Source organism: Parasteatoda tepidariorum, chromosome 2 (assembly GCF_043381705.1).
Source record: "Parasteatoda tepidariorum isolate YZ-2023 chromosome 2, CAS_Ptep_4.0, whole genome shotgun sequence".
NCBI classification, from domain to species: Eukaryota; Metazoa; Arthropoda; class Arachnida; order Araneae; family Theridiidae; genus Parasteatoda; species Parasteatoda tepidariorum.
In genome coordinates this window covers 46,617,069-46,633,927 of record NC_092205.1, presented here as the reverse complement: position 1 = coordinate 46,633,927, position 16,859 = coordinate 46,617,069, and the positions used below count along the sequence as shown (strand labels likewise).

The window sequence follows — 16,859 nt, the reverse complement described above, 5'->3', positions numbered from 1 at the left end:
TTAAAAACAAAGCAATACTATCTTAAATTTTGAAAAAATTAGAAAATATTTATAATGAAAATAATTAAAAATCCTATGATCAAATTCTTTTGATAATTTTTTAATTAACAATAATATCATTAGTACCAAGCCTATTTATTATCTACACAATTAAAACTTATTTTTGACTGCCAATTTTAAAAAAAAAATTTACAACTCAATAGCAAAGTCTGAGAAATCTTTTTAAAGTTAGACCTATATAGAAAATACTTAGCTCAAAACATTAATAGTTCTACAGTGCAGAAGTTTTTAATAAATGTTTTAAGTGTAAGACAACTTTTCTTTAACAATCTTTGCATTTGATTAGTAAAATCGTCCAAAAATGACAGTGTAGAATAAATTGTAAGCTAGGATTTTAAGGTTTCACAAAAATAGAAAATATTTATCTGAAAAAAATTAAAAGTTTCCTGGTGTAAATTTTTTATACCTGGTCTTCCTTCATCTCCTGGTGCACCCTTAAATCCTGGTAATCCAGGAGGACAAAAGCCACAGTCATCTCCTGTAGGACCAATGGGACCTGTTCTCCCATCTTCTCCAGGAATTCCTGGTTCTCCAGGTTCCCCAGGAAGGCCAGATAAACCCGGTAAACCAGGTGGTCCCTGTTTCGTCACACCATAACCAGGATAACCTTTTTCTCCTAAAATATTTAAAATTTAAAAAAATGAAAAATATTTTAATGTTGGGAAATTTATACAACAAAAATTGAAAATTGTTTATTTTGGAAAGGCATACATTACCCTTTAAAGTTGTGACTATTATTTTTGTAACACCCTGTATTTTGAAGAAAAAAAAATCTAACAGCAGATTGTTGATTATTGTCACAGCATATCTAAGCATAAAGTTCATATCGAAATTTATTCATGTGGTATATAATAGTCTTGACATATTACCAAACTAACAGTAATTTAATGCCTGCGACCTCTAAGTTGTTCGTTTTAAAGGTAATTAAAATACTGTTAGACTCTTCTAGTTTTTGAAGGATAGTGTTATATTGAAAAGTGGACAATAGTTCTTGTATTAGTTTTTGAGGGATTGAGTTACAATGAAAATTGGACAATATTCACTCTTTCATTCAAGAAAAAAAAAGTAATAAAATAATAAAAGAGCCTGGGAAATATAATGGTAGGTCATATTTTCAAATTGTAAAAAAGTGTGTTCTTTAAGAAAAGTACTATGATTTTTATGGTTTATGTGACTGCCATGTAGCAGTTACTATCTTTATGATTTTAATTACATGTTACTGCATATTGTATTGCTATATATAGAAAATTCAGAAAACTTGCAAAGTACCTAACTAGAAGTAATACTTAGGAACTGTTTAAAGTAAAAAATTTCATACTAGGGAAGAGTGTGACTTATCACACTAAGTCTACTATGTAAGTCATATTTTATACTAGTAAAATTACTAGTAAAAATATCTAATTTTTAACTAGTACTTTTATTAAATTAAGAACTGAAAGTCCAAAACCCAGAACCATTAAGGATGGAGTGCTGTTTTGAGCCAGACTTGAATTCTCAAAAAGGCGTTAAGTACTGAGCAGTAATAGTATTTTTATTCTTTTTAAAATTTGTGTTTATAAAATTCGTATTTAGCTTACACTGAAAGAAACTAGATTCATTTTTGAATTGATACAAAGTGTTTAGTTCATTTTAGTTTTTAAAAATTAAGTTTCACTTTACTAAAAATAATTGTAAACTAGGAAAAATCAAACAATATATATTTTTTTCTTTTTAGTTTCATACAGAAAGACTTTAAAAATATCTATTTATCTATTTGCAGGTTAGACATTTTTTGTTAAAAAAAAGTTTAATAGATTTTTTTATAAAGAAATGGAATCAAGTTGCTTTTGTTTCCAAATTTCTCAACAAATTACAATCCTAAATAAATTTATTTTTCATAGCACAAAACTGTGATGGCATATTAAGATTGAAAAAAAAAAAATTTTTTTTTTTTTTGGTTTTTAAGGATTTATCTCTATTTTTCTGCTTTTAGTATGAAAATTAATTTTAAATTCATTTACCAGGTGGGCCAGGATCACCCCTTGCTCCAGGTAAGCCATGCACACCATCCTTCCCAGGCCGACCATCTAAACCAGAAGGGCCAATGACTGAAATTCCTGGAACGCCTTTTGCTCCACTAGGACCCTGTAGGCCAGGATATCCAGGTCGACCTCTTGATCCAGGTATACCAGGAAAACCTTATTAAAAAAATAACATAGTTTGTACACTTTTAATTTTTATCTTCTAAAAATAGAAAATATGGACATTAAAATATATTTTAAAGTAGCAATTTAAATTTTTGACTCATGCATAATTATTTCTTTTTTATTATTTCACTCACTAATTTCACATAATTAACTCAGATCTGCAATATGAATGTGTCAAAATGTCAATTAATTTTATTTTAAATATTACTTAACAACACAATTATCAAATGTTAGACAGCCAACTTAAAAGATTATAAAATTTATAAATTGAGCAGTAAAAAGGATGGGAAAAAACTGTTTGATTTCTAATCAATCCATAATCATTATCAAATCTTATGAAAGAAAAGAGGTAATTTATAAACTAATATGTTTTTATAATTAATTGAGTAGAATGATTAAATGTTAACAAAAAATTACCATGTTTTTTTATGTCAATTTTGCTAACTTATAAGCAGTTAAATTAAGTTCTAATCTAAGAAATTACTTTAATTAACACATTAATGATATGGTCAAAACATTTAATTCAAATAAATCTTGATAAATTATTTTTTACTACACACCTACGAAAACTAATTTTCCTTACTAATAATTACAAAATAAGCTAGAAAGTGACTGACAAAACAAAAACTAAAAATATAATAAAATGAGGCTGTAATTTAATAATTAATATATATATAATGTTCAAAATGTAATGCATACCATCTTCTCCTGGCTCTCCTTTAAAACTCAAACCAATAGTACCCGGTTCCCCAGGATCACCTTGAGGTCCAGGTTCACCAGGACCTCCAGCATAACCAACTGGTCCTCTCAATCCAGGTTTACCTAAAAAATCAATTAACTTATTTTTCCAATGAAATAATTAAGCTTCATATGCAAAATTGTTGTTCTCAAACTTTATGTGTAAGAAGGCAGTTAAAAATTAAATTCAGTCCTAAAAGAAATGTAAAAAACTGAAATATACATACATATACATATTCTTTTGAGCAACAGTTTTATTACATCCACCCATTTAATGTCTCATTAGGCCAACTTTTTACTCTTGTTATACACCTCCTTTACGAGACATTGATATGCCGCTTGTGGCATTTCAGATTAAGCTTGAATAGTACTTTCCAATAGAGTGAGACTGGATGAGTTAAGATCTAAATGTCAGAGGGCTTTTTCAACTCCCCCCCCACCCCACAAATTTTCCACAGTATTGAGATACGGGAACTGCGGGTGCATTAAAACAAAATATAGTCTCAATCATGTTACTCAAACCGATCTTTAAAATACCAGCAGTACAGTAGAAGGCATTATCCTGCTTAAAGCATCTCTCACCAGTGGACTATACTACAGAATGTACTTAGGCAGCAATGGTGATCAGGTATAATATCTTATTTAAACTACAATGTATGCAAAATAAAGGTCCTAAAGTATTCTTGCACTACACTGGTTTTCAAGTGACAACACTACGATACAGTAGATAGTTAGCATAAAATTGTGATAGATACAAATGCTTTTACATTTATACAGATGTTTGCAGAAGATTATTAGTTTTCATGGTAAATTCATTTAGTTTTGTTCGGAATTTTTCTTTGGTTTGAAGGGAATGGTGCAATCTGTACTTTAAAAAAACATTTCACAATATTCTAAAAAATATGCCCATAATGACAATTCAATTTATTAGAGTTCAAAGTCTTCAATTATATTTATTTAGTGCATACCATCTTCAATCCAATAATTTAAAATGATGGTTGCTAGTATACTTTCAAAGAAGGTACGTTGTGCATTTGGTTGCTAGAGTTAATGCATTTTCCACTTATTATAATGCATTCCATATTTTATATTCGAATTTTCGTAAGCAACATCAAAGCTCATGCTAAGTTTATGTGCTTTCAGTAATTTATAAATCATTTGTTTAAATATATATAATAAAAGCAAATCCACTTTAAATTGTATAATTCATTGATTAATAGTTAAAAATTTGTTGGATGTATAGACATAGAAATTTGCACTAATTTTGCAAAGAAACATGTACATTATCATGCTCTTGTAAAATGTCATGGGTATGATATTTTACAGCATTAATAAATTTTGTATTTTCTTTGAGTCATTCGGTTTCCCAAATTCAGAAAATTTCCAACTGCTCGGCTGTTACAAGTCTGGTAAGAATATTGTCTTACTTTACATCTTCCAAAATTTACAACCATTGAAAATTGCAGACTTAATAATTCAAGGAAAGTGTAACATTAAAAGTAAATGAATCACGAATTTCATTTTGCATAAAAAATTAACATTTAATGAAATTTCTAAAATTACCTGAAACCCCTGGTGAGCCTCTATCACCAGGAACACCTTGCTTTCCTCGCGGGCCAGGGATAACCTCACCAGTGTCAATTATTATCCCTGGTGGTCCCTACACAAATGAAATAATTTAATTATGATTTGTTCAAACACACAATTTGCACATAAAATAACCATTCTTTTCATTAAAAAAAACTGATGGAAAAGAAAAAAGTAAATGAGCAAACAATTTATTAGTAAACATACTTACAGGTGGACCTTGAGAACCAGGAAATCCTGAAATACCATGTTCTCCTTTTGGACCCTATAAAATACAAAGCAATCTTTGATTTAATCAAAAAAATGTAGCAAGTAAATGCTTAACTACTTTATTTATTCATATACATAAAAATTATTTTTAGTTATACATTTGAAACATAAAAAAATAAATTTTAAAAAAAAATTTAAGGAGCACTTACATTTGAAAAATCTTAAAAGAAAAAGACGCTAATAATTTTAAGAAACAATTTCACAAGAAAGAGACATCCAAACCTGTAAAACAACCTAACAATTGACTTGAAATAATGAAGTGTCGTTATTATTTACAGGGATCTGCCTAGGTTTTTCTGAGAGGTACCTATTTTGTGAAAATGTAGACATAATTTGTGAAAATTAAAAATTATATTAAAAAATCAACACAAAAATAAGGATTTATAATTTCTTACAGAATAAAAAAAATTAAATTTTAAGAAAAAGTATTTTGTGAAAGTACCGTTTTTCCTAAAGTTGAATTTTGAAGGTACCGCTAAACGGTAGTAAATTATCCCTGGGCAGACCCCTGATTTATTAATGTTATTAATAATACAAAAAGTAATAAGCATTGCTACAATAATTTTGAAACAAAAAAACTGAAAATAACTTAAATGAAATATCCCTCTGCAGTAATTGTTATAGGTTTTATTTCATTTTTTTTTTCATTCAATATTTCATTTTTTTAAAAGCTTGATATAAAACAGGTTCAAGAACTGTTACCTTATAGCCTTCTCTCCCATCAATTCCAAAATCTCCAGGTTCTCCTTTTTGTCCTTTTTCTCCTGATGCACCAGGAAAACCAGCTTTGCCTCTTTTGCCCTGTTTTTTTTTTTAATTAATTAAAAATTTATTTAATCTATATATTTGGTCTTCAAACAATTTCAATACGCAATAGAATTCAATCTAATCAAAAAATAAATTTTAAATATACCTATTAACATTTAGAAAGAAAAAGAAGGGTAAAATTCTCTAACATAAATTGCAAGAAAAGTAACTACATTGAACAATTTAATTTCAAGAAATGATTTAGAATTGTTATTTTATTTAATATATTAATTTAGAAAACTATATTTATTTAAAATAATACATTTAAAAGTAAACGAAGAGTGAGAATCAGATGGTACATATTATAATGAAAATGTCTAAACACATTAAAAAAAATTTCGAGAGAAGGTAGAGCATTTCTTAAAAATAAAATGCGAATGAATGTAATTTTTTTTAGAAACTCAAAAACATTTGAAAAATAATCATTGACTTTTATCAATTTTTAAAAAAATTATAAAATGAAAAAAAAGTGTTTTGACAAACTTGAGCACATAGACATAAAATCAAAGATAAAACTGTATAAAACTTAAGCTCAAAAAATTTAATGTTTACATTAATAAAATTTAAGGAAAAAATAAGTATTTTGATTTTATCCAGTTTCAAATTTATCGATTTCAAATATAATTCATAAAAATTTTTACTAACTTTTATATCAAGCATAAATTTTTAATTAATTTAATTCCAGTTGCATAAACATTTTCTAAATTCAAACATTTTACAACTTTAAAAATGAAACTTTTTTATTAAATTATACTAAGAAAAAAATTAGTTTAACTTAAAATACTTACCAAAGGACCATCATCACCTCGCAAACCTTTTTCTCCCTTAGGTCCAGCAAAGCCTTTCTGGCCCTAAAATCAAATAAGTAAACAAAATTATTTTAATGATATTGCAAAATCTAAAGATAATCATAAGAAATAAATTAACATAAATTATCAAAAACATAACACTAAGTCAACAATTACATTTTTTAAGATAAATTACTAATGCAAAGAAATGATTAATGCAAAAATAATCGAATTACATAACATTAAAAAGCTATAAAACACATACATATATTTATAGTAACTAGAAATTTATAATAACTGTAAACCTAACTAAAGGACTTTGTGGACCAATTTTATACTTTGCATTTGCCTCAGTAGTTCATTAATTTTAGTCAAAGATATTGCAGAATTAATTTTCTTTTCAGTCTAGTGGTCCTGGAGTTAATCCAAAGTTGCATTTTTCACTAACAAATCTGCATAAAAAAATCATTATCGTACATGGAACAGAATTCAAGGAGAAAAAAAGAGGGTGCTGGTAAGGGCGAAATAAATGTTTTGATAACAAGAATTTCTGAGAGTAACAAAATTTAAATTTTAGATTAGCAGAACTCCGAAAAAATTTGTCCAAATACAATTTATTGATTTGCGGAAGTTCCTAAATCAACAGTCTTGTGATTGTCGGAATTCTGTGAATTAGCGGAAGAATCACATGATTGTACTGCCGTACAATAGAAAAATCAAAGTAAGCGACGAAGAATTCCAAATTGAGATTTTTATATATTAGGCATCTTTATAAGACAAGCTACAAATTTCAAAAAAAACTTTCATAAATAAATTTAATTTATCAGTTTTTTGACATTCTATTTCAGCATTCATAACATTAGCAATAGAAAAAAAGTTGTCAAGCCACTTTTCTCGAAAATCAATCGTGAAGTGCTTATGTTTTTTCAATTGCACAGCAGTGAATTAATAACTATAAAATTGATAGATGATATAAACAGCAATATACAGAGTAATAATCTAGATTAAGCAGGCTGTAAAACAATTCAAACAATTTTTAAATCAACAAAATGTTTAAAAAAAAAGGAAAAATTATTATTATATAACTATTTAACTATTACTATACATATTTATAAATTTCTTTTTTTTATTCAATCTTCTTAAAAATTAATAATCTTCTAAAATGATTAAACAGACATAAATTTTAATTATAAAACAAAGTGAAACGCAATCCAACATATTTCCAATTTAAGCATTATGAAAATCCACAAAAGAAAAATATAAATCATATCAAGGAAACTGTAAAAAAACATTTTAGAGAATACTTAACTAAACTTTTCTAACATTAAATAAAACTAGAAAAAAAATCGATTGGTAGTATTATCTGTCTTAAATGCAATGATATAACTTACATCAAATCCAATACGACCATCAAATCCCCGATGACCATGTTCACCTTTTTCACCCTAAGAAGTTAAAAACAATTAGGGCAAAAATAAAGAAAAGAAATCTAGATTTTAGTGACAGAAAAATTAATAATTTAATGACAATATAAAAATACAATAACAAATCATTGTATTAAATATCAAATAATTTTAAATTATAAAGTATGTTTAAAATGAGATTGTAGCCATGAAACATTATAAACAATTTAATAAAATAAGCAACTATTTGTTTCTAAGTATTTTATAGTTCATATTTCACTAAACTATTTATTTTTAGAAGTAAAAATTATAATTTACATCTATATTATGATATGTACTTCATATTTTAACACTGGAAAATGTACTTATGTTGCATGTTATAAATTTTTAAAATATGAAGTGAAATGTTTTCTATGCATAAGCATGCATTATAACCTAGTGACTCTGTTTGTACTGTTGACAGTAGATATGCTTGGGAATGCTTTTGATATTGAGGAGAAAACTGAAAACTAATTTTAATTTTTGAAATTATTGAGAAAAAAAACTGTTTCTCTATAATCGTTTAAGTTGAGTTGAGTAAACTAAATTTTCTTTTTCTTACTTGCTAAGTACTATAACCATAAGAACAGACGTCATCACATAAGTTATATACACATAAAAAAACAGTAATGGCTTTTTTCCAATGTTTTATATAAAACAGTTAAAAATTCCTCATTTGAGGCTAAAATTTTAGAAATTTAACCAATAAACTGAATATTTTTCATATAATTAAGCAAAGAATGCATTCCTTATTTGCATATTAACCACTGATTCCACTTACATACTATAGCGCATCAAATATGCTTAAAATCATACACAGAATGCAAAAATAAAGTTATAACTAGTCTCCTAGGACACTTAATTTTACACAGCAAAAATTGGGGATGGGTTTCAGTTTGATCAAATATAACCAAAGTTCGTTTAAAAAAAAAAACTTTTTTATGAACATCAGAAGGGAAAAATCATACAAATAAAAGCCTTAATTTTTAATACAGATAAACTAGTATAAAATTAAAAGCCTTGAATTCTTCAAATACAATTTTTTTTTCTTCCTTTTTTTTTAGCGTATCAATAAATGCAATGCCTATAAATGCACACATTACTTAGATGAATAAAGACGTAGAAAATTTATCGTCGGCTAAAAATCATAGATAATTTGCATATTTTTATTTTTTAAATCTTGAAAGGCCTTCCCTCTTTAGCTAAATTTTAATCTTTAAAGCATCGTTTTAAACATTTTACATAAAATTTTGCAATTTATAAAGATTTTGAGTTTTTACTCAAAATAACATCATTAAAAAGTAAATACATTAAATATTTTCTTTTTATGTGTATCTTTAAAATAGAGATTTATACTACTTTTCATTGAGACCCGGTTCAGGTAAAAAAAAAAAATAGAAATTTGAAAGTAGAAAATCCTAGAAACTCAAAGTTTTCAAAATGTAGCGTAATCACTTTTAACTCATTAAAACAAAAAAAAAGGTTAATACTAATTGATAATAAATTACCTTTTCACCAGGATGTCCAGTATGACCTGGTAATGGATAAACCACTTCATCTCCAGGTTCAACAGCTTCTAACTCTCCAGGAGGACCAGAAGATCCTGGCATACCTGGTTCACCCTAAAGAAAAAGAAAATAACTAAATAAATAAAAACTCTAAGTCAAAGAAAGAAAATGTTCATCATTAATTGATAAAGCAGGGTTTCGCAGTAAAACTTCTAGGCATGAGATGAGACGAGCTCATTATTTGAAAGAACTATTTGGACTCACAATAAAGTTTTCATTTACTTAAACAGGTATACAGAAATCTGTTTAGTTCAACTATTAAGTCTAAAAAACATAATAATTATAAAAGTATGAAATTAAAAAGTTTAAAAAATTCATAAATAATAAATCTCAATTAGGCATTTTATTTGGATTTTCTTTTTGCAGGTTTTGGTTTCTATCTGTCATACATGATACTGCAACTACAGGAAATATCTCAGCAGAAATCACATTTTGTCAATTGTTGATTAGTCTCACTTTTCTCAGTAAAAATATAGTGTTTCCTCAACAGAGATTTTTAATTAAGGGTATAATTGATTTGATAACACATTGTTTTATAGTTGGTTGATAAATGATAAAAAAATAGCCATTTATTTATGTTCAGATATACGTTTTAGGAGTACAACATTAGTAAAGTTTAGAATCAAAGATTGAGATCAAATTAGCTAAATAAATAGTGCCAGGAAAGTTTAAGGGGATATAAAAATTAAATAAAAATATCTTTGCATCTTTTTATTAAATAAATGTTTGTTTTAAACTGATATTTAATGATTTTAGTACAAAATATTTAATGAAACAGAAAAATATATATCATAAAAATTATCATTAATATTTAACAGGGATAATAGTAGCTTCATAAAGAAATTTTAGCAGGAAAAAAGCGAATGTAAGAGACAATTTTTACTTATTTATTATGATCAATTTTTGCTTTTAGAATATTTTAAGTAATAAGCAAATGAGAAACTCATATATTTCTTTTTAATCTTATTACATGAAATTTTAACACTTACATGTTAAAGTATAAATGCACAAAATTCATCAACATCAGCCATATTATTTTAAAATATTAAAAAACCTACATTTCATAACAATATCACAAGAGATTTCAATTTTTAACACAGATATGGATTATACTTTTGTCAGAAAGAAAGCCTCAGGAAAATTAAATAATACTTCAAAAAACAATAATTTTTAATTATCTATGTGAACATGGAAAATTATTATTACAGACGTGTTTTAAATTATAAGTAGGCTTGTATGGTTTTAATTCATGAATTAGCATTGTCNAAAGAAGATAGAAATTTGAAAGTAGAAAATCCTTGAAATCCAAAGTTTTCAAAATGTAGCGTAATCACTGATAACTCATTAAAACAAAAAAGGTTAATATTAATTGATAATAAATTACCTTTTCACCAGGATGTCCAGTATGACCAGGTAATGGATAAACCACTTCATCTCCAGGTTCAACAGCTTCTAACTCTCCAGGAGGACCAGAAGATCCTGGCATACCTGCTTCACCCTAAAGAAAAAGAAAATAACTAAATAAATAAAAATTCTAAGTCAAAGAAAGAAAATGTTTATCATTAGTTGATAAAGCAGGGTTCCACAGTAAAACTTCTGAGCATGAGATGAGACAAGCTCATTATTTGAAAGACGTATTTGGACTCACATTAAAGTTTTCATTTACTTAAGCGGGTATACAGAAATCTGTTTGGTCAACTGTTCTGTTTGCAACTATTAAGTCTAAAAAACATAAAAATTATAAAAATACAAACTCAAAAAGTTAAAAAAATTCCTAAATAATAAATGTCAATTAGGCATTTTACTTGGATTTTTTTTTGTTTTTTTTTTTTTGCAGTTTTTGGTTTCTATTTGTCATACATGATACAGCAAACACAGAAAATATCTCAGCAGAAATCACAGGTAAAATTGTTGATTAGTCTCACTTTTCTCAGTAAAAATATAGTGTTTTAATTAAGGGTATAATTGACTTGATAACACATTGTTTTATATTTGGTAGATAATTAAAATCAAATATCAAATAATAGCCAATAAATAATAATATCAAATAATAGCCATTTATTTATGTTCAGATATACATTTTAGGAGTACAAAATTAGTAAAGTTTAGAATCAAAGATTGAGATCAAATAAGCTAACTAAATAGTGCCGGGAAAGTTTGAGCAGATATAAAAATTAAATAAAAATATCTTTGCATCTTTTTATTAAATAAATGTTACTTAAACTGATATTTAATGGTTTTAGTACAAAATATTTAATGAAACAGAAAAATATGTATCATAAAAATTATCATTAATATGTAAGAGGGATAATAGTAGCTTCATAAAGAAATATTTGAAATTTTAGCAGGAAAAAAGTGAATGTAGGAGACAATTTTTATTTATTTATTGTGATCAATTTTTGCTTTTAGAATATGTTAAGTAATAAGCAAATGAGAAACTCATATATTTCTTTTTAATCTTATTACATGAAATTTTAACACTTACATGTATAAATGCACAAAATTCATCAACATCAGCCATATTATTTTAAAATATTAAAAAACCTACATTTCATAACAATATCACAAGAGATTTCAATTTTTAACACAGATATGGATTATACTTTTGTCAGAAAGAAAGCCTCAGGAAAATTAAATAATACTTCAAAAAACAATAATTTTTAATTATCTATGTGAACATGGAAAATTATTATTACAGACGTGTTTTAAATTATAAGTAGGCTTGTATGGTTTTAATTCATGAATTAGCATTGTCAATTCTCAAAAATTAATCGCAGGAAAAAGAAACACGATCTCTCATTTTAAAATTGTGTTAAAACAAATCACGATGTTTGATTTCAAATCACAAAAATAAGAATCACTTGGTTCATTTTTAAATCATGTAAATACGAATTGTTATGGTGTTTCTTAAACCAAATTAATATGAATCTCGATATCTGAAAATCGAGTAAATATGAATCTTGATGTATAAATTTAAGGTTACGTGAACACAAATCACAATAGACTTTTAAATCCCAAAAACATGAATCACTTAATTTTATGGGTGATTTTGTAAACCACGTGAATACAGAGATCCCAAGTTAATATTAAATTGAGATGTGTAGTTTGTAAATCAAGTAAATATGAATAGAAAAATACAATTCGAAAACCATGCTAAGTAATGATTTGTTAATCATATGAATATTAATCTCAAATTGAGATGGTGATTCATAAATCTTTTTAATGTAAACCTCAAAGTCTACATCATAAATGTTGTTCATACGAAGTGCAACAAAAGATTCATAATTTAAAAAGATTAAACGTGAATCTGCAGAATTAAATTTTGCTTAAAAGTGATAAAAAATACAGGTTGAAAGTTAAACAGAAAGGACAAAAGCAAAAAACTCTCATATTAATAATAATAAAATTAAAATAATGAATAGTTAAGTATTAGGGTAATAAAGTTAACACAACAGAAAGTTTTAAAACTTGGAGAAGGTGCAAAAGCAAAATGCATACACAAAAATGAAGATTTTTAGCAAAAAATTTCACCAGTGGAAGTCTTTTACAAAAAGAACAAAAATTTTCTAATTAGATCGCAAGGAAAACCCCATTGCCACAGTTAAGAGAAAGCAGAGCTTTCTTAGAAGCATTGCGTAGATTTTCTAGTGTTTATCGAGCTTAATTTTTAAAGTTAGCTTCGATTTCATTAGACATTTAAGCAGTTTGCCTCGAAATGTTGCAAGGAGTATGTATTGGCGCCATTTGTTGCAATTATCACAGCCTAAAAAAGAGAGCCTTAACTAATCTCTATTGCAAGCTACATACTTTTTCTCCTTTCGGTCCTGCAACTCCTTCACCTTCAATTCCTTTTAAACCTCTATCGCCAACTTCACCTTTAATACCCTAAAAAAAGTACTTTTATGAAAAACTTAATTTAAAAAAAAGGCAAGTAATTAAAAAACAATAAATAAAAAATTTTTTACAAAATCAAAAAAAAAAATAATTTTTTAAAAAGTTTTTTTTAATATTAAATAATAATTCTTCTTTAAAACAATTTATCTATTCTATTAACAATTTCCATAAAAAATTTTGTTAAGAAAACTGTTTAAAAATATTTGATGGCTTTTAAATAAGGTTAGAAGAGAATCAGCTTACTGTTACACCAGGATCACCACGTATTCCCTTTTCCCCACTAAATCCTGATAGACCTTGTATACCCTACATGGAAAAAAAAATTATAAAATAATAAAGTACTTATTTTTGTATAAATGAAACAAAATTTTTATTTATCACAATACAGAAAAAAATCTTACAGGAACACCAGGGTAGCCAGCTTCACCAGGTTCTCCCTTCACTCCAATTGAATTTATTCCACCGTCTCCAGGATCACCCTATCAATTAAAAAATTCTTCAATTAATCAATCAAGTCTTTCAATTTAAAAAAAATTAACAAAGCAATTTTTTAAAGCCATTATTAAATTCCTGATATTGATTTATTTGATTTCTAGAAAAAATAAAATGCTTAAATTGAGAAAGGTAAATAATGAATCAAAATTCTTTAGCAGCAACAAAATAAAAAAGTATTTTTTAGTTACCACATAATATAAATAAATTTAAAGACAGCAATTTACCTTTGGACCTTGAAACCCAAGTGAGCCGGGCCTGCCTCTGGTTCCAGGTCGACCGATAAATCCTGGTGGTCCAGGAGCACCCTTTAAAAAATTACAATAAAATTAAATTTTAATTAAATATTTTTCAAACCTATATTAAAAAAAGCACTGAAAAATACAAAACAATGTTAGCAATAATAAATTGTCTCATATAAAGTGTTAGAAATGATAGTGAGCAAGTAATATTGAGAGAAATATAAACAGTGTTCTCCCTAGGCGTTTTTACAAGGGCCTGCTCTTTTATCTCTACAAATGAGCCCTTTTTGCTCATTTAGTAAAAATAAGTTGCAATCCCCTTAAAACACTGCCTTTTTATTCACAATTCAGTTTTAAAAAAAAAAACAGTATTACCCTTTTTAAATAATAATTATGCACTGGTAAAATTATCTGTGTTTATTGGTTTAATTATGATTACTATTACAAATATTTACTTTGTTTGGATTATTCTCATCTTTTTTTTGAAGAAAAAAAAATGCACATTTAAATGTTTATTTTCTAATAATTTCCAGTTTAAATTATAAAAAAAACTTTCAAGTTAATTAGCAATTAATCATTTTTTTAAGTTAAATTTTTTTTTTTTCCTTTTTGAAAAACATTTATGAACAGAGATTGTCTTTGGACATGCCTTTAATTAGTTTTCTACAAATTATAATAATTTTATCTTTACTAATTATAGTAGACATAATTAACATTATAATAGACATAATTTTATCCTAAGATAAAAAATTTCAGAAAAAATGAAACTTTGTAAAAAAGGTTGAAAAATGGTTTGTGCTTCAAGTAATAAATACAAGTTAAACAAAGAAGATTAATGAATTTTCCTTCTTCAAAAGTTTATAATATATAACTATTATCATAAAAGGAAACCAGTGGTTTTAAAATAACAAGAGTATCAACTTACATCAGTTCCATTGCAGCCAGGAAAACCTTGCTCCCCAGGGGGACCATCACTCCCTGGAAGGCCCTGAAGCAATTTATTAAAATTAATTAAAAATTTATTTCAATGTTGTTTCATAAGAAAAAACATTTAAGATAAAATAAGTAAATTAGTTTAATACATACAGGAATACCAGGTGTACCTTCGAATCCTGGAACACCAGTATCACCCTAAAATTGAAAGGAAAAAAAAAACTCAAACATACATTTATATACATATTTTTTTTTTTAAAATCAGAAACAATAATTGTAAATAATAAATACATATTTTTAGCAGAATGAAGAGAAAAAAGGTAAAAAAAATCTGAACCAGAGTAAAAGCTTCATCCCCTTACATGCATTGCCCAAGCAGTATTCATGCATTTCAAATGCATGAAGAGAATTTAAACAACACAATAGTAAATGAGGGTTATGGTTAGTACAGTCAAACTAATGTGGGCACATGTCAAAAGAACCACTTTGTGCAGAGCGGGATAGTAGGTGGCCAACTGAGCAAAGTTGCATGGATGAGAATCCAATCCTATCAAGATAGTCCCACAAATTATCAATTGGGTTTAAACCAGGGGAGTTTGGTGGCCAATGGTATATAGTAAACTCACCCTGGTGCTCTTCAAACCATGAACGTGCACTGCAAATTATATGGCATATCGCATTATTTTGCTAGTAGATGCCATCATCCAGAAGAAAAACAGCTTGCGTGTAAGGCATGGACATAATGGTGTATTGTGCTCTCCACAATGATGAATGCACACAGAGAATACCACGAAAACCCTCTGCAGACCGTAATGCTCGCTTTCAGACGTTTAATGCCGTATATGCCAATATCCATCAGTCGGATGTAACATAAAACAAATTACAGCAGAAAAAGCCATCTGCCAACACTCGGGACATCCAGTTGCAGTACAGGCGTGTAAATTCCAGCCTTTGCCGCCAATGAACAGCAGTCAGTACAGTGCATTAACCAGGTGTCTCTGGCCCATTGTAACATTCCCTGAACTGCTGTTCTGGAGACACTGTCGGGAGCCGCTGGGTTCATCTGGAAACTAAGCTGCTCAACAATTGCACGCTTATTCACCCTCTTTAACCTCTATCATCTATGACCTGTGGTGCATTTGCCAGGTTACTGATTTTAGATAGGGCCATTTTGCCATACACTGTATACTTCTTTTTAACATAGCGGCATGCAAACAGTTTGAAAAATTGGCTGTTTTGGAAATGCCATCACTCTTGGCTCAAAAGTCAACCATCATGCCCATTTGAACGTCAGACCGGTTCTGCATTACGCCATTAATTACAAAGTTTTCTGATTCCCTCGGACACCTTTTATATACGTTCCACTTAAATGTGCTGCCACTTGCCTTCTGTAATTAGTTAACTCTTGTTGAAGTCGAAAGTAGGTGGGGATAACATTAATATGACTGGACTGTGTATAGACTCAAAACAAGGCATAGTAACAATTTATCTACTTTAAACTTTTAGACTGTATAGGTTTTAACACAATTATTTTGTAATGTCAAAATTAAAAAATTACTATGAAATCCATTAAAACTTACTCTAATTCCTCTTGGCCCAATTGCACCAGCATCTCCAAAATCTCCTTTTAAACCTCGAGGACCAATAGGTCCTTCAGGACCAATTTCCCCAGGATGACCCGCTGATCCTTGTAAACCAGTTAGACCTTGAAGACCCTAAAAAGATATGTAAAAAAATATAGTCATAAGCATCAATAGTACTCCTGAAAATTACAAAACAGTTGAAATGAATTAAGAAAAACAAAAGCCTAAATTTTTAAAACCAATTTGATATATATATCAAATGTCCCAAG

General features: G+C 27.5%; 1 protein-coding gene across 1 annotated transcript in view; it reads right to left on the bottom strand.

Annotated features, from left to right (window-relative positions):
• The window catches only part of LOC107442286 (collagen alpha-1(IV) chain), an 80,590-nt gene that overhangs the window by 29,954 nt on the left and 33,777 nt on the right, over window positions 1-16,859 (bottom strand). The window contains exons 3-18 of the mRNA XM_071177543.1: window positions 16,588-16,722; window positions 15,161-15,205; window positions 15,000-15,062; window positions 14,060-14,140; window positions 13,742-13,819; window positions 13,584-13,646; window positions 13,254-13,331; window positions 9,387-9,500; window positions 7,828-7,881; window positions 6,437-6,499; window positions 5,544-5,642; window positions 4,783-4,836; window positions 4,548-4,644; window positions 2,946-3,068; window positions 2,061-2,237; window positions 467-676 (exon numbers count right to left, since the gene is read on the bottom strand). Of these exons, the coding sequence (XP_071033644.1) occupies window positions 467-676; window positions 2,061-2,237; window positions 2,946-3,068; window positions 4,548-4,644; window positions 4,783-4,836; window positions 5,544-5,642; window positions 6,437-6,499; window positions 7,828-7,881; window positions 9,387-9,500; window positions 13,254-13,331; window positions 13,584-13,646; window positions 13,742-13,819; window positions 14,060-14,140; window positions 15,000-15,062; window positions 15,161-15,205; window positions 16,588-16,722 (1,534 nt within the window). The remainder of the gene's footprint in view (window positions 1-466; window positions 677-2,060; window positions 2,238-2,945; window positions 3,069-4,547; window positions 4,645-4,782; window positions 4,837-5,543; window positions 5,643-6,436; window positions 6,500-7,827; window positions 7,882-9,386; window positions 9,501-13,253; window positions 13,332-13,583; window positions 13,647-13,741; window positions 13,820-14,059; window positions 14,141-14,999; window positions 15,063-15,160; window positions 15,206-16,587; window positions 16,723-16,859) is intronic.